Source organism: Heloderma suspectum, chromosome 4 (assembly GCF_057233095.1).
Source record: "Heloderma suspectum isolate Gila_16-S chromosome 4, 16-S_ref, whole genome shotgun sequence".
Lineage (NCBI taxonomy): Eukaryota > Metazoa > Chordata > Lepidosauria > Squamata > Helodermatidae > Heloderma > Heloderma suspectum.
In genome coordinates, this window is record NC_139461.1 from 279,903,365 (window position 1) to 279,928,420 (window position 25,056).

Below are 25,056 nucleotides of genomic sequence, written 5' to 3' on the forward strand. Positions count from 1 at the left end.
AATTGCTCATCCCTGCATTAAGAGATTCACCTGCTTTCCCTGGGGCCTGGGCACATACAAAACCATGCAGACACAACAGACGGAAAGTCCCCATCATTGGACCTTAAGTGTACAATTGCAGCCCTGCAGGACCCCTCTGACTTGGCATGGGAAATGCTGAGTCCTTCCCACACCACTCCAGTAATACTGGAAGCTTCACTCTGCAAGGGAAATGCCACTGACATGGCTGCCTCCCATTTAGGTATTTCCCTATTTTATGGGAAGTGTAGAAAGTAGCTGCATCAGTGACTCCTCCCATACAAGCTTCTGACATTAGTAGATTGCACAGGAAGTGCACACAATATAGAGACTCTCAAGCCCCTGTAGTGACATTGAAATAGCCCTTAGTTAAAGAACAGGCCCTCTGTGAGAAGAAGCCACAGGGCAGGACTTTTCACACTGTTCAGTTCATGCTCATCAATCATCCCCTGCAGGGATCTTCTTTCTGGGCAGGAAGTGGTATCTCCCCCTTTAGTCCTTGTGCTTCTTGTCGAAGATAATGATATCACTGAAAAGGCAATTGGCCAGATTACGGGATTCTGTAAACTCAAAGATGGTCCTAAAAGGCTTTGTCACTCACCATAATGGTTCTTCTTTGGTCCTGGAAATGGCTCTGCATGGATTTTGGGATGAGGGGGAACTCTAGGACCTGGAAACATCTTCTGAGTAGGAGGCATCTTGGGGCTGGGGGGCTGGGGCAGAAGCCCTGGCTGGTCAGTTGGACTGTCATGGCACCCTTCTCCCATGAGGCCTGGGCAGCACCTCCATGCTATCTCAGTCACGGTCTTGTAGCCAATCTTGTACCTTGGTCTGAAGAATGTGCGATACCTGATTGCCAATAGGGAAGGAAGGTAAAGCAGTGGTAAAAGCTGAACATCTGGGCCCCAACAACCATACACAAAGATCAAAGTAACCTCAGTGGCACTCAGTTTGTAGGTCTTCTACAACAAAGTGATGGAGCAGGAGGGATTCACACAGTTTCCACAAAGTGTTAAGAATGGTTCCAATGCTATTCTTTCCCCATACTCATGTCTTCAGTACATGTCCCCTGACATGGAAAGTAAAAAGTGGAAGATCTTAAGTCTTGGTAATGATGGTGGACCAATCAGACATAAGACAGATGCAACTGGTGGATTAGATCTGAGAGGCTTCGCTGGTTGGGTACAACAGACTCACATCTGACCATTTAAACATGAACAAAGAGTCACCTCTCTCCAATTACTTGTATATGAGCATAAGTGATGCCAGATGGGAATGAGGGAGGCACACGCACCCACAGACAAGCAGCTTGCCCCCTCAATTAGGGATGCTGGAGAAATCTGAGATGGATTAAAATTAGCTCGGATTTCTAAGAATCTGACTTGTGGAATCCGCTGCGGAGTGACCCCCTCTGGCCAAACAGAGTCCGTGGACTTTCATATTTTTTTGTATTTTACTTTCCTGAAATTTATGCATATTTATTCATAGGAAAATATGCATGTTTCTGCAAAAGAAAAGTTGAATGGAATGGGGGACATTACGCTAAATATTATGCACTAAGGTAAATTATGTAAATTGTTACAAAACCTCTTATGTAATTACTTGCGTATTTTTCTGCGAAAGAAAAAATATTGCATCCGTCTGTGAGCAGACGACAGAACCAAAGGTGCCTGACAATCTGCGAAACACAGACGGAACGGATTTTACACAGTCTGAACATCCCTACCCTCAATTAATCTCCCTACCACCACCACTGCAGGAAAATATATTGGCTAGCCTTAAAAATGCTGCTACTCTGGATTTTGTCCCACTGTTCCTCTAGTCTCCAGAACTTGAGATACCCCTACTCTCAGAGTAATATAACATTCTGTGAAACCTTTAATCAGAAACAAAAGTGGGATAGGCAACCCCTGTTCAAACCACCTACAGCTCTCTTGGGGGTGGGAGGGAATATTACCTGTCTCCAGCCCAAGCCAACCTTTTCTATTAAGTCTTAAAACGCTGTCTTTTAGCACTAGAGGGCAGCAACTACCCAACAGAGGGCCTGCAACAGTTGAACAGTGCCACGCCTTGCCTGCACTATTACTCTGCTGCTCCTGTGGCCAGGGGTTATGGTGATTATTATTATTATTTTTATTGCATTTATAATAGAGGATCTGAAGGCACTACAACAGTGGTCCAGTACTAAATCATCTGTGGTCCATATAACAGAAACTGTAGAAAGCAGTTTAGACATAAATATGTATTCTTCAACTAATAGAAAAGGAAAGGAAACAGTAAGTGTTAAGAAGGCTGTTCTAACCTCTTGCGCTGTTTTGGAAAAATAAAGTGATTGACAAATAAAGGCAGAAATGTCATCTGCAGCACTGTCCTAAACCCCACTTGAGCTCAGGCAAGAAACAACATCCATCAACATTCTAGAGTCATTTTCATCTTTAACATGCATTGCAAATGCTAAAGCTAGAGCAGAGGTGGGCAGAAGGAACATCAGAATCTACTGGTAGGTCTCTGGGTAATTTGCAAGGGTTTGACTGATAAGGGTTTCTGACCCCCACTACTTTAACAAGACCAAGTTGGGTTTGGTTTGTTTTTTTAAAAAACCTCTGCCATGGCTGGCTTATCTCTTAGCCTTAGGCTTATCTCTTAGCCTCAGTGTTCCTCACCAGTAAAATAGGAATATTAATGGGTTGCCTTTGACCAGGTCTTTGTGCAGCTCTACTAGCTACTTTGATTCTTTGTGTTAGACTTCCTCATCTATAGTAACTCGGATGTAGGTTTGCATATGGCTCAAGGGGTGTAGTATATAATTGACTCCACTCCTCCCCCTGCCCCATACACTATTTTGCACCTGGCTGTGATTAGTGGATCTCAGGGTTCTAGTAAAAAACAAAGTAGATCCCACAAGACCAAAGTCTGCCCACCCCTGAGCTTGAGATCACCTTTCAAAGGAAATTCTCATGGTCCAAAAATCTGCAGCAATAGCAGCAAACAAGTGGTTGGTATTAATTGTGGCTCCTGCCCTGCCATGGTGTAGATCTTTTCTTATATTAAAAAAAATATGTATTGGTCTTCCATAATTGTGGAAGTGAACTTTAGGGTGAACACGATGAGTGCAATATTGAGTGATAAGCAACATCTACGCAACAATCATTACTGATCACATCCCATAGACAAGAGCTTTGAGATGGGCCCCTTCTACATGGAAAGGCATTCACAACGGTTTCTGGCTTTATCCCGGGTTTTCATGAAATTGGCTTTGGCCCATCAGCATCACACAAAGCAAGAAAAGTGGAGTATACGCTACCTAAAAACCCACTTTCACAAGTCACACAAGAGCACTTTAAACTGCCTTACTTTGGGGTTGGGTGGAGTCCCGCTAGTAGAAGTGAACATCATCAACCTCAGAGATGCTGCTCAGTGAATGAGAGGCTTGTTCCCCACCCCTCTCCCTGCTCCCCTGCTTAGGGAAATTTAATGGAAGAGATGAATCATGTCTGGCAGTTTACCCCACACCTCTCCCCTCATGTCCACTGTGAAGCAGCAATATTGAAGCCTGGGGACAAATGGGTGGGCGGGCAGACAGAAGGCCCCTGCCCAGGTGGAAGCTGAGCACACCACCTGGCTAGATCCTGGATGGAGGGAGAGGGCTGGAATTGCCACACTCTGCTACCGCTCTGGAGCGGCCAGCAGTGGCTACTGCTGCCTCTGATTCCCTGCTTGGCATCCGCCCAAGCCTCCTTGCTCTGTTATGAATATGCACAGGCAGAGGGGTGGTGGAGGCACTGAGCCAGCCATGTCCAGCTTCCTTCTGGAGAGGTCAAGGGGAAACCTCAGAGAGGGTGATGCAGCTGCTGCTCTCACGTTCGACCTGTCTCACTGTTTCCTGTCTCCTAGCTGAGCAGAGCAGAGCAGAGCAGAGCAGAGCAGAGCAGAGGAAGCTGCTCCAGCTAGTCTAGGGGCTATAAAAGCAAGCAAGCAAGCTCCCAGAGAGCGAGAGACCAGAGCGAGCGAACAGGGAGCGCAAACAGGAGTTTGCCAGGGGAGTTGCAGTGGAAGAGGAGACAAAGGCAAAGTGGTCACTGGGCTGGAGTAAGCCCAGGGACTTCCAATTCTGAGTCACCGTGTGCTCACTATGTGCTCCTGAAAGCTCCCATTGAATTGAAGGGGCGTGGCTTGAGTACTTTCAGCAGCTGTGCGGGTGGGGAATTTCAGTCTCCTAGCTGAGCAGAGCAGAGGAAACTGTTCCAGCTGGTCTAGGGGCTATAAAAGCAAGCAAGCTCCCAGAGAGCGAGAAATCAGGGAGAACAAACAGGAGTTTGGCAGGGGAGTTCAGCAGGAGAGGTCAAGGGGGAGGTCCCTAACAATTTTTTTAAATTTCTCTTTCTTGTAACACACACTTTCATACCAGTGGGACTCTGTTGTTAACCTCCAGTGAATAGAGGACAAAGCACAGGCTATACCAGTACAGTCAGAAAGCTAGAAACATAAAGGGAATAGACTATGGAAGGAAAAGACTCTCCAGTGGTGGTGACCTGCAAGGTCTGTGCAATGTTTGTTTTCTTGCCTGAGATCAACAAGGCCTACACATGCAACAAGTGCAAGTTGATTACACTGTTGGAAGAAAAAGTAAGAGGACTGGAGTGGCGAATGTCGGCCCTCCAGGGAATAAAAGAACATGAAGAGTTCTTAGACAGAATGGTGAAACTACAGCAGCAAAGCAAAGTACAGAAGCCAGAAGAGCAGGGGTGTGGTGGGGGGGTCTCATAGGGACGAAGACCTGGGACTTTTTTAAGAGCAAGGTCTCAGCCAGGTCCCTTCCACTCCCAGCCTACCGCTGTGGGCCAGGCTCTTCCAGCTGTCTCCTCCCCTTCCCTGCCGCCGAGTGAGGGTGACGCTTCCATAGAGTATCATATTTTGAAAGCCTAAAATGTTTGTGTTTGAGTGAGTGAGTGAGTGAGTGAGTGAAAAAGATTTTAACACCCCTGCATTTTTTCCTCAGACATCCAATTGAAATACCCCTGCCTTACTCTCAGCTGCACTGTTTTTGGATCCCAGTTGAAGGTTGTATATCTTACAAGGTTGTCTAATGTTAGAAGGGGGAGTGGCTGTGAGGGGGCGTGGCTGTGACTGTCACGAAGGGACCCTGCACTTCTGAATGTGCCACTACACTACTGCAGAAGAGCAACAGCTAGCTCAGGCAGAAGAGGAAAACGCTGAGCCAAGGAAAAATGAAGTAGAGGATACTCCTTAGAAAAAGGTGACAGTTAGGAGAAGAAGAACTAGACGCTACTCTGCACCAGTGTAAGCATTGGAACTATGGAACCATTTCCAGGTACTTGAGGATGAGAGTGCAGGACAGCCTGCAGAGGAAGAATTACAGGGGACCCCGCATGAGAGTGAGCAAGAGGCTGAAGGTCAGTCAAGCAGAGGCAATGAAACCAAGGCCTACAACAAGAAGAGAGTAGTAGTAGTAGTGGGAGACTCCTTGCTGCATGGGATTGAAACCCAAGTATGTTGCTAAGACCCATGGACTTGCCAGGTATGCTGTCTCCCAGGAGGATGGATTAGAGATGTGACTGAAGTGTTGCCTATACTCATAAACTCCACTGACAGGTATCCCTTTCTTCTCATCCATGTGGGAATAAATGATACTGCCAAGTGGAGCTATGAAGTAATCACATCAGACTTTGAAGTTTTGGGCAGGAAACTCAAGAACATTGCCCAAATTGTTTTCTCATCCAACCTTCCAGTAGATAGAAAGGGAAAGGGAAATACTCCGGGTGAATGACTGGCTACGAATGTGGTGCCAACATAAGAGATTTGGATTCTGGGACCACGGGCTATACTTCCTGGAAGATGGACTGTTGGCAAGGGATGGGTTGCATTTCTCAAGGGCTGGGAAGAATGTGTTTGGCTACAGTGTGAAGAACTTCATCAAGAGGGCTTTAAATTGAATCCTATGGGGGAGGGAGATGTAAAGTTGGGGGTAACAATGGATGAAGGCTTATGCACCAAAACAGAGAGAACAGCTATAATAGCACCCAATAATAGTCTTCAAAAACATGTAGGAAGAGAGCCAGACTATAAAGCACATGGTCTTCGATGTCTATATACTAATGCCCAGTATGGGAAACAAACAGAATGAACTTGAACTTTTAATATGGAAGGGAAATTATGACTTGATAGGTGTAACTGAAACTTGGTGGGATCTCTCCCACGACTGGAATACAGCAATTGAAGGATATTGTTGTTGTTGTTGTTCAGTCGTGTCTGACTCTTCGTGACCCCATGGACCATAGCACGCCAGGCCTTCCTGTCCTGCGCTCTCTCCCGGAGTGTACTCAAGTCCATATTCATTGCATTGGTGATGCTATCTAGCCATCTCATCCTCTGCCGTCCCCTTCTCCTTTTGCCTTCAATCTTTCCCAGCATCAGGGTCTTTTCCAGTGAGTTTTCTCTTTGCATTAGGTGGCCAAAATATTTGAGCTTCAGCTTCAGTATCTGTCCTTCCAATGAGCAGTCAGGGTTGATTTCCTTTAGGATGGACTGATTTGAGACCTCCTTGCAGTCCAGGGGACTTGTAACAGTCTTCTCCAGCACCACAGTTCGAAAGCATCAATTCTTCAGCGCTCAGCCTTCCTTATAGTCCAGCTGTCACAACCATACATTACTACTGGGAAAACCATAGCTTTGATTATACGGACCTTAATCAATCTGATTTCGATATTGACCATCTGCTGATGTCCATGTGTAGAGTCGCCTCTTGTGCTGTTGGAAAAGAGTGTTTGCTATGATCAGCGTGTTCTCTTGGCAAAACTCTATTAGCCTTTGTCCTGCTTCATTTTGTACACCAAGGCCATGCCTGCCTGTTATCCCGGTGATTTCTTGACTTCCTACTTTAGCATTCCAATCCCCTATGATGAAGAGGACATCTTTTTTGGGTGTTAGTTCTAGAAGGTGTTGTAGGTCTTCACAGAACCGATCAACCTCAGCTTCTTCGGCATCAGTGGTTGGGGCATAGTCTTGAATTACTGTAATGTTGAATGGTTTGCCTTGGATTCGTACTGAGATCATTCTGTCATTTTTGAGATTGTACCCCAGTACTGCTATTACCACCCTTTTGTTGACTATGAGTGCTACTCCATTTCTTCTAAGCGATTCTTGCCGACAGTAGTAGATATGATGGTCACTTGAATTAAATTTGCCCATGCTTGTCCATTTTAGTTTGCTGATTCCCAAGATGTCGATGTTCAATCTTGCCATCTCATGTTTGACCACCTCCAGCTTACCTTGATTCATTGATCTTACATTCCAGGTTCCTAAACAATATTGTTCTTTACAGCATCGGACTTTCTTTTCACCACCAGACACATCCACAGCTGAGTGTCCTTTTGGCTTTGGCCCAGTCGCTTCACTCTTTCTGGTGCTACTTGGAAATTCCCTCTGATCTTCCCCAGTAGTATATTGGACACCTTCCGACCTGACGGGCTCATCTTCCAGCGTCATCTCTTTTAGCCTTGTGATACGTTCCATGGGGTTTTCTTGGCAAGAATACTGGAGTGGGTTGCCATTTCCTTCTCCAGTGGACCTTTTGTCAGAACTCTCTGCCATGACCTGTCCGACTTGGGTGGCCCTGCATGGCATAGCTTATGGCTTCACTGAGTTACAAGCCCCTTTGCCACAACAAGGCAGTGATCCATGAAGGGGATATAATTTGTTCAAAAAGAACAGTTGGAACAGAAAGGGAGATGGAGTTGCACTATACGTTAAAAATACATATGTCTGCACAGAAATACAAGAAGAGGAGCTTGGTAGCCCCATCGAAAGCATCTGGGTTAAAATAAATGGAGCAAAGAATAAAAGGAACATGGTGGTCAGAGTCTACTACCAGCCACCCAATCAAGGAGAAGACCAGGATGAAACTTTTGAAAAGCAAATAGCCAGTGTTTCAAGGAAGCAAGGTATAGTACCAACGGAGGACTTCAATTTCCCTGATATTTGTTGGGGGAGAAATTCTGCAAACATAGCCACTCCAAGAAATTCCTGACTTGTGTTGCTGATAACTTCCTCCTACAGAAAGGCTATCCTTGACTTGATCCTAACCAACAGAGATGACTTAGTGGATAGAGTAGCAGTTATGGGAACTCTGGAGGAAAATGACTATGCTATACTTGAGTTCTTGGTTCTAAAGGAAGCAAAAGTTGCGTGTAGCTAAACGCGAACCCTGGATTTTAGGAAAGCCAATTTTAATAAACTCAGAACAATGATAAGTAAGGTCCCATGGCAAGTGACTCTAATGATGAAAGGAGGTCCGTGATGGACCTCCGGGAGAGAGCGGAGGACAGGAAGGCCTGGCGTGCTATGGTCCATGGGGTCATGAAGAGTCGGACACGACTTAACGACTGAACAACAAACCAGGCACACCACAATGGAACATCTCCGGAGTTGTGTTTAAGGAAAACAATGCACTAAAACGACTATCTGAAAATGTGCCTTTTCCAGAGGGAAGCTGCGGGGTGTCTGCGGATTGGCGACAGCATAATCTGTCGCTAACGACCTTGATGTGCTCTCCCTCTGCATTAAATTGGCAGTGTACGTAGATTGGGCCATGACTTCTTCAAGCCCCATCATATTTTCCTGCATAGGCAGCCCATGCATTCAGCTTCTAGCCCTTGAGTGATGTATCTGTCAAAGCAGCAATCCTAAGCGTGCTTGCTCAGAAGCTCTACTGTATTCAGAGAAATGTCCTTGCTAATCAGTTTTGGATTGCAGTTGCTGCATATATTATTTATATTCATGAGTGAATTAGCCCTTGGAGATCTTAACTCCTCTCATACATAGACTTATGGATGTCTGTTACATATATACTGAATGAGGACCGATCCTCACAATCAAGAACTGGTTGTGGTATATATCTTGAGCCCAATTATAGCAGGTTCTGGTACAGCATGGACATGTGAGTTGAGCTATAGAAATTTGGTGAAAAGTTGAAGTGACTATGTATGTAGTGGAATATGCATTATAGTGTGTGAAATGGATAAGTATGTATTGTACTGCTAGATGTGATTAGTTCTCAGTGTGTTGTGAGATAGCTGTGAGTAATGGAATGTATTCCTGGCAATGGAGGAAGGTTGCCCAAAGTGGGTCAGTCAAGTACTAGAAGCAGAAAGCTGCTTAGTTTAGCAGAGATACTTTCATCTAGGTGTTAGTTGTGTCAGTGGCAAATCTGGCTACATTGGGAGAAATAGGAATAGTGGTATGACCAGGTCCGAAACTAAGGATGAGGTCATCAACATCATGGGGGTTATAAAAGACAAGGGTTTGATCTGTTTGGGAGAGAGATCCTGGAAGAATGAGAAACCCACCGAAGTGCTTAGGCTGGCTTTGCCCATCATGCCTTCCATTTAGGTAAATATGAAACTTTGATATTAACTGTTAGATTGAGAGGAACTTAGATTTTACTATGTTAACAGTATGCTTGCTACTATTTTCATTATACTTTTAGCAATAATAACTTGCATGTATTTAGGGATGTTTGTGATGTGCCTTATCATAACAAACGCATGTTATTCTCTTAGACTGTTTGAGCAATAAATATATATTCCTTAATACCAAATTCGTGTTGTCTGGCTTGAGAGAAGTTTCAGGGACCACCACCCAGACATTAATTCTTGAAGCCCAAAATACTCAGGAAGGGTTTGTAAATCAATCACTGAGTGGGGTTCATCCTTAAAACTGTTCTATTGTTTCTTCATCAAGTGGATCTCAGATACACCCATTCAAGTTTGGGAATCAAGCTAGTTGGATGGAGTGAAAATAAGTTACTCATATCATGTGTCTGATAGATAGCATGACTATAGCCAGATTTTTCAACACCCAGACACATTATGTCACACTCCCTGTTGTCAGGTATACTTGTTTCTTGCTATTAAGGTACTTTTTTTATGTATCGGCAGGGCTAATGGTAATCCTCTCGAAAATGCTGTGGATTAGGCCGGCTGTCTTCCTGATTTGATGCAAGGCATTTTGTACTTTTCAGTAATGGAGCACAGCTGGTTTATTGCCCAGTTGCTTTGCCACATGCCGTATGTCTCAATGCCAGTTTGGTCATGAGAATCATGCCCCCTCCGTGCAGGCAGCCTCTCTGATGGATGAACTCTGCCATACTAAATGTAACATGGTTCCTGTACCGCTGCTGAGCAACTGCTTTGGCCATGTTCTCAGGGCTGGAGGCGTTCTTTGTTGTTTTTCCGCAAAACACTGGACATTGGAAAAGGCTCCACTTCTGGCAGCCTTCGTTTGGGATGCTGCAGCAAAACCTGCCATAAACTTCTGTTTGTCTTCTTTGTCATTGAGTGATATGAGGGGGAATGGAGAATGCAGGCTGTCACAGATTATTGCTCCCTGCAGAAGGCTTCAAGTTACTGCGGTAGGGTTTTTTTTTAAAAAAGAAAACAGTGCGGGTGCACGTAAACCTGGCTTGGAAATCTCACAGCGTCCAGAGAAAGCTGCCCAGCCGAGCCACTGTCAACAATAACACTGGCGTGTGAGCCATCGCCTTGGCTCTCCACAGACATCTGGGCAGCTGCCCACCTCTCTCTCTTTCTCTTGGCCAAGGGTCAGGGTTGTAAAGAAAGCAGAACTTTTTTTCAGGTCAAACTGGGAAGGGAATTGGCAACAGAGCACTTCTACCATGCCATGTTGCCCTTTGGTGCTGCTGCTTCCAGTTAGAAATGAGACTGCTTCTTTTCAGGAGGGGAAAAAACGCCAGCCCTTTCAAAGTGCAAAAACTCCACTCCACATGTCAGCAACAGGAAGTATTTATTGCAGCTGCATAAACAGTTACCCGTGGCCCCGGTGGCTGGAAAAATCTACATGGATTTCGCAGTTTTCCAAGCCATGTAGAAAGTTCATCTGGCAGGACTGGCTTTGTTCAAAAAACATCCTTTTTTAATCCCTCGTGCTTGTTATGAAAGGCTGGGGAGGTAAGGCTGCTATTTCCTTTTCCAATAATTGGTTAGTTAATTGAGTCTATAGTTGACAAGCTACTGTCCTCGGCTGCAGACAGCTGGCATTCAGCAGCCTCAGGCAGCCAACCAAAGCATTTGCACTAATCAAAGGACCTATTATTTAAGGTGTCCAGGTGTCCTACTTTACAGAGGACACTCCTCAACCTGAAGGGCCATCCAGTCCAAGTCCAATTTAAAGCTAAAGGACCCAGAGGAGGGAGAGCAGCAGGGGCCTTGAAGTTGCCCATCAACAGTTAGCACATGGGCCAGATCTACACCTCGTGTCATATCGATACGATCCCATCATGGTGACACTATATCCTTCCTGTGCATTTATATGTCACAGCAGACGCAATGACATCTGTTGTGGTATTTTGGATAATACAGAATAAAAAGTGGGAAATAATGCTACAAAAGTGGTATACGGAATGCCTAATGTGCCCCAACAGTTATCTGTGCATTTCAATACTGATAAAAAGGACCACTGTAGATCTAGCCCTGGACAGCAGACTGAGAAGGCATGCAGGTCACCTGGTCACACTCTTCTGCAATATGGTGAGATGTATAGCATTTCTATTTCAATTATTTCTAATTTTGAATGATTGTTGTTGTTGTTGTTCAGTCGTTCGGTCGTGTCCGACTCTTCGTGACCCCATGGACCATAGCACGCCATGCCTTCCTGTCCTGTGCTCTCTCCCGGAGCGAGCTCAAGTCCATATTCATTGCATCAGTGATGCTATCTAGCCATCTCATCCTCTGCTGTCCCCTTCTCCTTTTGCCTTCGGTCTTTCCCAGCATCAGGGTCTTTTCCAGAGAGTTTTCTCTTCGCATTAGGTGGCCAAAATATTTCAGCTTCAGCTTCAGTATCTGTCCTTCGAATGAGCAGTCAGGGTTGATTTCCTTTAGGATTGACTGATTTGACCTCCTTGCAGCCCAGGGGACTCGTAAGAGTCTTCTCCAGCACCACAGTTCGAAAGCATCAATTCTTCAGCGCTCAGCCTTCCTTATAGTCCAGCTCTCACAGCCGTACCTTACTACTGGGAAAACCATAGCTTTGATTATACGGACCTTTGTCGGCAAGGTGATGTCTCTGCTTCTTACTATGCTGTCTAGGTTTGCCATAGGTTTCCTCCCAAGGAGCAAGCATCTTTTAATTTCATGGCTACAGTCACCATCTGCAGTGATCTTGGAGCCCAAGAAAATAAAATCTGTCACTGCTTCCATTTCTTCCCCTTCCATATGCCAGGAAGTGCTGGGGCCAGATGCCATGATCTTCGTTTTTTCTAATGTGGAGTTTCAAACCAGCTTTTGCACTCTCCTCTTTCACCCTCAACCAGAGGCTCTTGAGATCCTCTTCGCTTTCTGCCATTAGGGTGGTATCATCTGCGAATCTGAGGTTGTTGATAATTCTCCCGGCAACCTTAATTCCAACCTGTGATTCATCCAACCCGGCGTTTCTCATGACGTACTCTGCATATAAGTTAAATAAGCAGGGTGACAATATGCTGCCTTGTCGTACTCCTTTCCCAATTTGGACCCAATCGGTTGTTCCATGTCTGGTTCTTACTGTTGCTTCTTGACCCTCGTACAGGTTTCTCAGGAGACAGGTAAGGTGGTCTGGTACCCCCATCTCTTTCAGAATTTGCCACAGTTGGTTGTGATCCACACAATCAAAGGCTTTAGCATAGTCAATGAAGCAGAAATAGACATTTTTCTGGAATTCTCTTGCTTTCTCCATGATCCAGCGAAAGTTGGCGATTTGATCTCTAGTTCCTCTGCCTCTTTGAAACCCAGCTTGTACTTCCGGTAGTTCTCGGTTCACATACTGCTGAAGCCTAGCTTGTAGGATTTTGAGCATAACCTTGCTGGCATGTGAAATGAGCGCAATTGTACGGTAGCTTGAACACACTTTCACACTTTGGTGTTGCCCCTCTTTGGAATTGGAATGTAAACTGACCTTTTCCAGTCTTATTATTATTATTATTAAATTTTATTAATCACCACCAGACACATCCACAGCTGAGTGTCCTTTTGGCTTTGGCCCAGTCGCTTCACTCTTTCTGGTGCTACTTGGAAATCCCTCTGCTCTTCCCCAGTAGTATATTGGACGCCTTCCGACCTGAGGGGCTCATCTTCCGGCGTCATCTCTTTTAGCCTTGTGATACGTTCCATGGGGTTTTCTTGGCAAGACTACTGGAGTGGGTTGCCATTTCCTTCTCCAGTAGACCTTTTGTCAGAACTCTCTGCCATGACCTGTCCATCTTGGGTGGCCCTGCACGGCATAGCTTATGGCTTCACTGAGTTACGCAAGCCCCTTCGCCACAACAAGGCAGTGATCCTTGAAGGGGAATTTTTGAATGATATACAGGCAATTTTTCTGCAAATCTGCCATCTTTTATCTCTTCTCCCAACTTTTTGGTGATGCATTTCTCTTAACCTTATCCTCCCTACAGATTTAAAGTCATTCCCTCATTCCAGAGTACCCTAGGAATTGTAGTTCTTCCATGGTGGTTCTACAGATGTCTGATAGAGAATCCAGTATATCACCAATTCTCAGGATTCTTTGGGGAGAACCCCACTGTATTTAAAGTAATATAGTTTAGTAATACTATGATGGTACTTAAAGTGGTATAGTAATGTATGGTAGATGGACCTGATGTAGGTCTTAATTTCTTGGGTTTGTGACAAATTAGCCTCTGGAGGGCCCCCAGGAAGGCTGTTCTACTTTAAATAAGCCTAAAGTATGCATAACTGAAATAATTGCCAATCCTGCCCTTGTTTACCTGTCTTCAGGTCCCTCCCCTTCCCCTGTTGTTGCCTTTGTGTCTATGTCTGGATTGTAAGGCCTTTGGGACTGAGACCTGATCTCTCATTCTTTGTAGAGTTCCATGTCTATGGATCTCATCATCCTTGACAACTGCCTTTGTGTCACCTCTATGCCTAAAACATACGGCAGGAGCCAAAGGGGCTCTTCTGCAAACAGAAGGCCTCTTCTGCTCAGTGAAGAGCTATTTTCCACCTGATGCTTGAGGAAAGCCAAGCCAGCAGTGATGGTGATAATGATCTGCCTGTGCAGCCCCTCACACAAGCAGAAGCAGGAGACATGTTACACATAACCCACCTCTGACAGGATTGCATGAGCTTTCTTCTGCAAGCGTTTGTGGAGTGGGGCTGACAGTGATTTTCTTTCCACTCCTGGCTCTTTGGGTCCTGTCCATAGCATGTGAAGGATTTATGCTATATTTGGGTCAACTTCCAAGAAATACATGGTCATACTGAGCTGCTTTTGGACTCTTGGCTAGCATGGGACTTGGTTGGAAGCAGGCAGGCATAAGAGAACCTTTCCAATTTTTAAGCTTGTGATATACAAGAGCTTAAAACAATGTCATGGGAAAACAGAACTCCCAATGGAAGCACGGGAAGCTGCTGCCTGGATTGCCCTAAATTAAGCATCACATACCATAAGCAGCAACTGTCATATGTCTATCTCTGTTCAATGGCTTTCTATCATCACAAGGCTCCCAAACCACTCAATCAATTTTGCAGGTCATGCTTAACAATGTAAGAAGAGACATGCTGTTCACATAGCGGCCAACCCACTACCCATGGGAAACCCACAAGCATTGTCCTGCTCATCCCAAGCAGGACAATGAGCGCACTAGCACCATCCCACTCATATTCCTCAGCGATTGGTATACAGATGCATACTGCCTTTGATTCTGGAGGTCACATATAAACCTCATGACTAGTAGCCATTGATCGCCTTATCCTCCCTGAATTTGTTAATCCCCTTGTAAAAGTATCCAAACTGGTGGCCATCACTATATCTTGTGGTAGCAAATTCCATTGTTTAACTAGGTTCACCTGGCACCTACGTTGTACCTAGGGATGGTGCGGATGCCTGATTCGGTCCAGGAGTCTGACAGACTCCCCCCTGCCCATGCCCCTGAGCCATCCCCTCCAAGCCCCTGCCCCCACTCAACCCTCCCCCACGTTTGCCAAGCCGCCCGCCCTCACCTGGGCGTCTTCTGGCGTCACGATCGCCATTTTATGAAAAAACATGGCGATCGCAAATATGCGCACATAGAGCTATATGCAAAATGGTGCTGTGAATCACCCATATACACAAGATTACAGGTGTAAATAGCCCATTTATGCCTGTAATCTTGTATATATGGGCGATCCACAGCACCATTTTTCATATAGCTCTATGTGAGCATATTCGTGTTGGCCATTTTCCCCCCCACAAAATGCCAATCGCAACTCTGGAGAACAGGGAGCAGGTGAGCATGAGTGGCTCAGTAAGGGGCTCGAGGGTGCATTGGGGGGCATGTGAGTGGGGGCAGGGGCTAGGCCCAGAGAACCTGGATCGGTGTGTGGGGGGTGCCCATTCATCCCTAGTTGTACTCCTTTCGGCACCAGGTGAAGAACCTTTTATTTTCCCAGCATTTTAGCACTCTAGTCTTTTAGCTGTGCTGTTTTAAATCTGTATTTTAAATCTCTGCATTGCTGCTAGGTTTTATCCTGTTTGTAATTTTATGTTGTAGTTTTAAGCTTTCATATTTCATATTGTTTTACTTTGTGGTTTTAATTTTTGTGAACTGCCCACAGAGCTTCAGCCATTGGAGAGTAGAGAAATGAAATTAAAAAATATGTGCTCTGTGAAGAAATGCTTCCTTTTGTCTATCCTGAATCTCCTGCCAATCAGTTCAGAATTCCACTCCCAAATCTCTCTTAGCACTTAGTTGCTTTTCTCTGCCATGCCATTTGGTGACGTCATAGCAGCTAAACCAATGGCAGCTGGGAAGCCTGTGGTACACTTGCCTACCAAGGGCCACTGTGTCAGCAAAGAAGACAATGGCATGAAGAAAGGCAAGGCAAGGCAGGCAGAGAAATCCGGGGGGGAGATTCAATAGGAAAATGAAGGGGTGGGAAAGAGTTCATATTAACACGGCCTTTGCTACTTCTTGAACGTTAATTCCCAGGAGTCGCGGTGATGGCAACTGCTTCTTTCATCCAAGACAAAATATGCTAATAGTCATCTGCAGTGCCCCCCTGCTACAGCAGCATCCTTGCATATACTTACAGGACTTTCCCAGGACACTTGGGTCCCCAGCTGCACTTGTGATATTCAGCTTTCACATAGCTCTCTGCTCCATCCTGAAGGGTGCATGTTACATTCCTATGCACCACATATGCACAGTAGCTCCTGCATTGTGAGCAAAGCAAAGATTTGGTCAAACATCTGGTGGCCAGATCAGGTTTGCAAACCCCTTTCAAAACCTCCAGGCCACACTTTGTCTGCAATTATCTAGCATTTGCCAGTGGGATGAAACAGCTAAAGGTTCCCTTAGACTTCCCTTGACTTGGAATAATCAACTAGCTGATATCATTGACCTCAGGGGAGAGAGGATAGAATGTATAGGGACCCCACTCCCAAGGTGGATACTGAGCTATCTGGGAAGGAATAATAATAATAATAATAACAACAACAACAACAACAACAACAACAACAATAATAATAATAGAGTTGCCTGGGTGACCCGGCAGGGATTCATAGCTCAGACTCTGCAATTCATAGGTAGAAATATCCCTAGTACTTTTCATGCTTGCTAGAGGGAGCAATCTATGTCCACTAGTCAGCAGCTAGATGGCCACAGGATATGTGGTTTCCTGGGAACCGACCTCAGACCCCACGCTCTGAGGTCTGTTCCTGAAGAACCGACCTTCCTCCCCTCCCGCCTTGCAGGCTGTGCAGAATGGCCCTGTGCTCCGTGCTCACAAGAGGAGCCAAAATGGGGTGTTCCAGGGGGTGTTCTGGAGCACAGAAGGCAGAAATGCTGGTACAACACATCCTATGTGTCATCCGGCAGCCTCTTCCCCCGCTCCGCCTTCCTGCAGCTAGACAGCCAAAATCAGCCATCTAGCCGCAAATGCAGGGCAGGAGAAGTGCGGAGGGGAAGATCCCCTCCATGCTTCTCCTGCCATGCATTGGATAGGCAGTCGCCTGTCTCCATAGGATTGTGCCCTAAATGGTCCAAGAGTGAAATAGGAATGTTATTTTCCCAACAATAATATATGTTTCAGAAAGACTGTGCAAGGTTAGTCACAGGTAAACTGATGGTGGCCATATGTCCTACTTTATAAAATACTGAGTTTTGGTTTGGGTATTGGTTCAAAAGTGTGAAAATGGGTAGGTTAGCATTAAAGTGCAATTCAAACAAATTTCTCCCACATCCCAATGAGAAACCAATGGCAGCCTTGGGATGGAGTCTTAGGCTGAATCTACACATAGCAGTTTTACTGTTATCATACTGCAGTGATAACTATTGGTGCACATGACACCAATGGGCACCAATAGTTATCACTGCAGTATGCTAATGGTAAAACTGCTATGTGTAGATTCAGCCTTATGTAGCAGGATGATATGGACCTCCATTCTTCCTCCATTCTGTGGCTTCAGTATCTCACCAGAAGGGACACCAATGCACAGAACTGTTGTTCTGCAAGCACTCACTGCAGTGCATTTGCTCACTGGGTTGCACATGTGGAAATTTGGTGCACTGATGGCATCAGGTGGGTGGGACTCGATTGCCATTGATCCCTTTATGATTCTGTGTTTAATCAGCCAAAGCCTGGAATAATGGTCTCCAGGGAAAGCTATGGAACGCCCTCCCAAGGGAGACCAGGTGACTCCCTCTCTGCTGTCGTTCCTCCAGCAGGCAAATGTGTTTTTTCTTCCCCAAATGGGCCTTTGGCATGTAAGTTGGTCTGCTGGATTGGGTGCTGTTTTTGTTCTTTTTTTGTTGTCTTTTTAATTGTGTTTTTAATGTATTTGTTTTGGTATTATTTTAATCAAGTTTTTATTTTAAATTTTAGATGGTAAGCCACCTTGAACATCATTTTCTTGATAGAAAGGCAAGGGATAAATCAAATAAATAAATAAATAAATAAATAAATAAATAAATAGCTACAGTGGAGAAGACTACAGGTGTGTATTGCTAGAAAAGATGGAGGCTGAGACAGTATTTTAGACCTGAGTCTTTGAGTGCAAAATTCAGGATGTAGTGGGTTAGAGACGGCAACATGGCAAAGGAAGATTAAGAGGACAGGGATATAGCAGACGACATTATGAGAGGAGAAAGAATGTCAGGTCGCCTCACAACAAAGTAAGTCCCTAGGACATGGCAGATGGGAAGAGACGAAGCTCGGGTCTCTGAGGGTGGAGGTGTTATTTCAGAGATAAGATCTCTGGAAGGAGGAAGGTTACAAATATATGTTAGTTTTGTTTCTAGTAGGAAGAAGCTATAGGTCTCCAGTCTGAGATCTTCTAAGTCAACCTACTTCGACCTGGTGCCCTCTGGATGTGTGGGACTACAGCTCCCAGCATCCCCAGCCAGATGCAGTCCAACACATCTGGAGGGCACCAGGTTGAGGAAAGCTGTTCAAAGTTAAAATGAAATGCTAGCACAGCCCTTATCAGATCTGATATACAGGACGTTTGAAATCTTAGGATCCAAAATGCAGAAAATCTGAAATCTGAGGATTTCATTGAAGCGCTAGTTAGGAATCCTGGAACAACTGCGGTAATAAGTTTTAAGTTGCCAGTGGAATGCCATGTGTTTGCAATTTGATAATAATGAACCTCAGTAAAATAAAGAAAGAAAATTGGAGTACATAGCAAAGCACACCAAAACTTGTGAACATCTCTAATATTTAAAAAAATGTTGAAAATCTTAAGTGGTTTTCTTTCGAAATATTGGGTGGAAAGTTGGCTAGGAGTAGAGAAATCTGAGTTTATTAGAAAAAAATGCCAGGAGAGATCAACCAGTATTGCCAAGCTAGATGGACCTTTGATGTGATCCAGTAAAGTAGATCTTATACTCTCATCAAACCTGCATCCATCAAACTAAAAATATATTCCAAAATCAAAGTCAATCAAAGTTGAAACTTAGATGCGGAGGTCTTTGGATTTGATGTCCAGATACAAATCCAGAACCTGAGAACCTGCATGAAACTTTTTCACTCAAATGTTGTTCCACCTCTAATCTGTATAAAGTTGGTATCAGCCTTTTTCACAGAAGCATAAACTATAGGCTTCGTCAAAGAAATGAAAGGGACTTCATATATGTCGGGCAGTTGGGGATTAGAACCCAACTGCAAAGAAAGATGCCCACTATGACTAGAATAATGGAGGCTGTTACACTGGGAATGGAAGGACAGTGCTTGAAGATGGGAATGGAATAGAACAAGTGAGACGTGCAACAAAATGTTGCAGGGTACCCTCATCTCTAACAAGAGTTCCTGCCAGCCATGTCCTCTTCCACGATTACTCTGTTCTATTCCATTCCCCACGTTTTTCTACAGAACATGCTCAGTAGTCACTGGGTTCTTTGGGAGGATTTTGCCCTCCTAGGCTTATAAAAAGGTTTGTTTGTTTTTAACTTCTGCAAGCCTCGGGGTTTTCCTGAGCATGCTGATACCTCCCTCTTGCTTCTCAGCAGCCCCGTTTTGGTTCCATTTCTGTCAGGACTCACCAGCTGAGTTTGCTATTAGAGGTAGTGATAGAACAGAATAAATGGAATGAAAGATCCTCAGATCTACCAAGAGCCGTGAGGCAGGTTCACCCCAGTTCTATGACTCTATGGAGCAAGTCGTATGGTGAAGACTGTGGTGTGTCATAGGCACAGATCACGAGCAAACACAGTACTAAACCAAGACACTTGCAAAACAAAGAGCTCCGAGCAACATATTATGGGGAAAGCCACCCACCCACCCAACACACACACTGTCTCTGCCCCCAACAATCATGGCTATTAATGAATATATCTGGGGTGGTGGAGAAATACTTCTTGATCCCAAGCTGTATAATCACTTGAGAAAATGTGCCTGCCGGGTATAGGTGACTGGTCTCTGACTTGGCAGAGCAGCATGATATTGTGACATACCTGGCTAAGAAGTAAGAGAGCCCATGGCCCCAACTTTGGCATAGCACCAAGTGTGAAGTTCTACTTGCTTCTCCTATACTGCACTGCTATTTGCTCCCCCGGTAGTTGAGTTACAGCAAGAACACAACAAGGCACAGGGGAGCAGCATATGTAGGACTGGATCCAGACTCTGTCATACTTTGAGTAAACCCATTCAAATAAATGGGGCTTAAGTTATTTATTTAACAACATTTATAAATCAGTGACATTTATAAGTAATATACAAAACAATACAGTATAAGATTAAATACTGTATATTTAGTCCCATGGATTATGATGGGTGTATTCCAAATGTGACTGACTCTGGATCCCATATTGTAGCATGTGCACGAGAGGCACTATCTCTGGCCTGATCTAAAAAGGCAGGGGAATGAGTCTGTAGAACCCTTGAGGTGGTGGAGCAATGCACGACTTTAGGCTGCAGATGCAGGTTCCATCCTGGGGTTTTTAATTCAGGGGGAATGTTCCAAATTGCGAGCTGAGCTCCCACCTGCAATCTGAAGTGGAACGGTTTGTTCTCCCCTCTCTGGCCTCTACCAGCTGATTTTTGTTGCATGTGTAGACCCATCTTCATTCTTTGGTTCTGACATGCCAAACACTTGTCCACTGTGGTAGGGAGTAGGTAGCCCCCATCCTTATAGACCAAGGGTGTAGAGCCTCAAGGACATGAGCCAAACCCAACCCTCCTGGGGTCCCCAGATGGCATGTCCCATTCTCCAGGCCCCACTGCATGCATGCATCCATGCATTCATTCATTCATTCTCACCTTTTTTCCTCTAGCAAGGAACCCAAGGCGGCTTACATGGTCCTCCTCTACCTCTCCATTTGATCCTCACAACAACGCTATAGGTTAGGTGGAGAGTCAGTGACTGGCCCAAAGTTACCCAGTGAGCTTCATGGCCTGAGTGGGGAGTAGAACCCAGATCTCCTGAGTCCCAATCCAACTCTCAAACCACTACACCACACTGGCTACACTCTTTCCCCCGACCACCAATTGGTTAGTTGTCTCCTGGCTTTTGTGCAGTTTCTCCCCATTATAAAAGGTTAAAACTGGCAGTAAGAGCTTTAAGATAAAATATGTTGGTATTTTTTGGTATTTTTGCCCTGCCCCTTTTGTCTTTGGCCCCACCCACCACTGGAATGTGGCCCCTGGGAGTTTTTCCAGAATGAAAGAGGTTCAACGCTCCTGTTATAGACTTTTTGCACTGGCTCCCTTCTGAGGTTGGAAAATCGACCTCGGAGAGAGGGGAAAGGGGGCATTCTGTTGTGCAGGGAGGGGAGGAGATGGAAGAGGCAAGGACACAATTTATCCTGTGCCTTCTACAATCTCCTCCCCTCCCCCTCCAAAGTGCCCTTGCTAGATGGGCTGAAAAGCCCATCTAGCAAAAATACAAGGGATCGGAGATCACCTCCACCACAAAGGTTGTCTCCACCGCTCCTCCCACCCTGTCGTCTTCAACCCAGGAGGGCATAGGAATCTCAGAAGCCTTGGAGTTCAGAGGCCTCCAAGCAGTGAGGATACAGTCCATAGGACTGCACCCTTAAGCTCACTTAAATATTAGCACCATTATGACTACAGGAATAAAATGGAGATTGCTTCTGCTGCCTTGATGTCCTCATCACCTGCTGCTCTCCGAGTGGTCATTGGGGGCAGAGATTGGATTGTGGGGCCCTGGACTTTGGCCTCAAGGGTCCAGCCCTAGCTGCACAACTGGCCCTACCTGGAGATGCCAGGGATGAAACCTGAGAACTTTTGCATGCAAAACATGTGCTGTACCACTGAGCAGGGCGGAGGAGCTTTTGCCCCACAAGCCTGCTGTCTGCATACAGAGCGCTTCAGCTATTGGGCAGTTTAGAAATGAAATAAATAAAAATAAAAAATACAGCGCACTGCATTTTGGATTGGGGTGACCCATGGTGTGATCTAGCCTTTTGACAGAGTGTTGGGCTAGATCACGCCAACCCAAATGTATGCCCTGAATACTACCTGTGCGGCGGGGTCCGTTTGCCATCGTGCCCTCCTGTTGGGCTTCCCAGAGGAATCTGACTATCCACTATTAGGAGTAGGTGTTTTTTTGTTCTGATCCATTAGGGCTGCTCTTATGCTCTCATCACTTAGATGGACTCTTAGAATCAGAGTTGGATGGCACCCAAACACCAGCTTGTCCAGCCTTCCCCAATCTGGTGCCCTCCAGATGTTTTGGACTTCAACTCCCATCAACCCCAGCCAGCATGGCCAATGGTCAGGGATGCTGGGCAACCCACCCAACCACAGCAATCCCTTTCGGTGATTACAAAATTTCCCCAGGAGAATGAAAACCAGCTTCTCACACTACATTCTCAATTGTCGTCGATCACAAGCTGAATATGAGCCAACAATGTGATGTGGCTGCAAAAAAGGCAAATGCTATTTTGGGCTGCATTCATAGAAGCATCGCTTCCAAATCCCGGGAAGTACTCGTTCCCCTCTACTCAGCACTGGTTAGGCCTCATCTGGAGTACTGTGTCCAGTTCTGGGCACCACACTTTAAGAAGGATGCAGACAAGCTGGAGTGGGTTCAAAGGAGGGCAACAAAGATGATCAGGGGACTGGAAACAAAGCCCTATGAAGAGAGACTGAAAGAACTGGGCATGTTTAGCCTTGAGAAGAGAAGACTGAGGGGAGATATGATAGCGCTCTTCAAGTACTTGAAAGGTTGTCACAGAGAAGAAGGCCAGGATCTCTTCTTGATCATCCCAGAGTGCAGGACACGGAATAATGGGCTCAAGTTACAGGAAGCCAGATTCCGACTGAACATCAGGAAAAACTTCCTGAGTGTCAGAGCAATACGGCAATGGAACCAATTACCTGGGGAGGTGGTGGGCTCTCCCACACTGGAGGCCTTCAAGACGAGGCTGGACAGCCATTTGTCAGGGATGCTCTGACTTGGATTCCTGCATTGAGCAGGGGGTTGGACTCGATGGCCTTGTAGGCCCCTTCCAACCCTACTATTCTATGATTCTATGATTCTATACGCTGCGCCTGGACTTTTCCTTTTGTGTAGTCCAGGCCCTTTCAGCTGAAACAGCAGCTAATACTCGGGAGGGAGGGAGAGACGGTGGGAGTGAACGAGCACATGTCTTCTTGAGTAGCTGTGCTCAACAGGTGCCAAACGGCTTCAAGTTAGATATGCAATCTGGAGGCAGACTCAAAGACCCCATCTAGGGATGATGGGAGTTGTAGTCCAACACATCTGGGGGGGGCACCAGGTTGGGGAAGGCTGATCTATGTCCTCCATAAACATAAATCAGCCTGGAAAGATGGAGGGCTGAGGAAAAGGTGCCATGCTAAGGATTATTACAGGATATGGTAGTGTACCCAGGAACCTTTCTAATTAGGATGGCCATGCGTCCTATTTTACAGAGAACTGGCCTCTCTTCAAAGGTATTACCCTCTGTTTGGAGGGATGTTCACTCCAAGTCTGGTTTAAAGATAAAGAATTCTACAAAGGGAGAGAGCAGGGACTTTGACGCTGCCCGTGAGCAGTTAGCAGGCTGAGCAGGCACACCAGTCACCTGGACACAGTCTTCCCACTAGGGTGAGATGTCTCATATTTGTATTTAACTTTTAATAATTATTTCTAAATGTCCATCTATAGATATAAATTAGCTGATGCAAGTTTTATGCAAATCTATGACCACTTTCATCTTCTTTTTTGGCTACACAAATTGTGTGTGTATGTGTACTAGGGATTTTGTGTGTGTGTGTGTGTGTGTGTGTGTGTATGTGTATGTGTGCTAGGGCATGAGTGCCCAATTACAAAACTCACATACTGTTATTGAGAATGAAGAAGGCATGTAGATTTTTTGCGGCATTCCATTGTGATGCTACCCTTAAAAGCAGACTAAAAGCAGACTACCCTTAAAAGCAGACTAAAAACATGTAAAATAAATAAAATAAATTGTGCTCAGATGCATTCTCATACACACACACGCACGTGCGCGTGCACACACACACACACAGGCAGAGAGAATACATACATGTCCCCTTTGTACTCGATGGGCAGTGCTCGCATTTTTTTTTTGTATTTATTTTTCACTAGGATTTGTAAGCCATTTTCAGCTGTGTACAGTGCAATAAAACACCCATTTCCAATAATATCCATGTTGAAGTACCACAAAATCACCTAAGAAGTGGCCTGCATGGGGTGGGGGAAACCCTCCTTTAACCCTCCTCTTCCAGAGCACCATGGTCCCAATCCAAATCAGGTCTGCACTCTCTTACACAAGGGTAAAGCATAAGACAAGCTTCAGCTACACACTACACAATTAGCTTAATGTGTAGTTTAGCTCTAAGCCAGGACCAACCCCATTGCTGTATAGGGAAGGGCAAGCAGGACAGATCTCGAAGACCAGAATCTCTCGGCTGAGCAATGAACCATATTAATGGCTGCCCTTTAATGGGGAAAATCTCTGCTTGCAGGAGAGGTTAGGATATTTGTTTGTTTGTTTATTTAAAACATTTATATCCCACATTATATCATTAAGATCTCAGGGCAGCATACAGATAAAATCAATGTAAACAGTATAAAACAACAAATAATTTAAACAGCTAAAAACATATTAAACATTAAACAAGCTAATAACAATTTAAAATCTAAAACAATAAACCAGTTTAAACAGTGTGCTACTTTAAGGAATGCATTTAACCCTCAAAGGTTTTGGTAAAAAGCCATGTTTTTACTTGGCGCCAAAATGAAACCAATGTGTGCGCCAATTGGGCCTCCAAGGAGAGGGCATCCCACAACTGGGGTGCCACAGCAGAGAAGGTGCCACAGCGGATATAAAAAGCATACAGCACCATTTTTAGGCATTCAGGAAATAACCCTTTGTCAGACTTATCTACAGCTCGATAAATATCAGCTGCCTGGGATCAAAGAGAAAAACTGGGCAAGAGGCTAAATGCTCACGCATATGGTTGCAGGAAGCTTGGTGGGTTTGATGCCATCCTCACTTTTGCAGGTGCTTTGCAGCATAGACACAAATGGGGCTGGATTAAAAAT

At 45.2% G+C, this 25,056-nt stretch overlaps 1 protein-coding gene across 1 annotated transcript in view; it reads right to left on the minus strand.

Annotated features, from left to right (window-relative positions):
* Window positions 1-25,056, minus strand: part of EMILIN3 (elastin microfibril interfacer 3) — a 38,901-nt gene that overhangs the window by 4,347 nt on the left and 9,498 nt on the right. Inside the window, exons 2-3 of the mRNA XM_084848382.1 lie at window positions 16,114-16,236; window positions 620-867 (exon numbers count right to left, since the gene is read on the minus strand). Of these exons, the coding sequence (XP_084704508.1) occupies window positions 620-867; window positions 16,114-16,236 (371 nt within the window). The remainder of the gene's footprint in view (window positions 1-619; window positions 868-16,113; window positions 16,237-25,056) is intronic.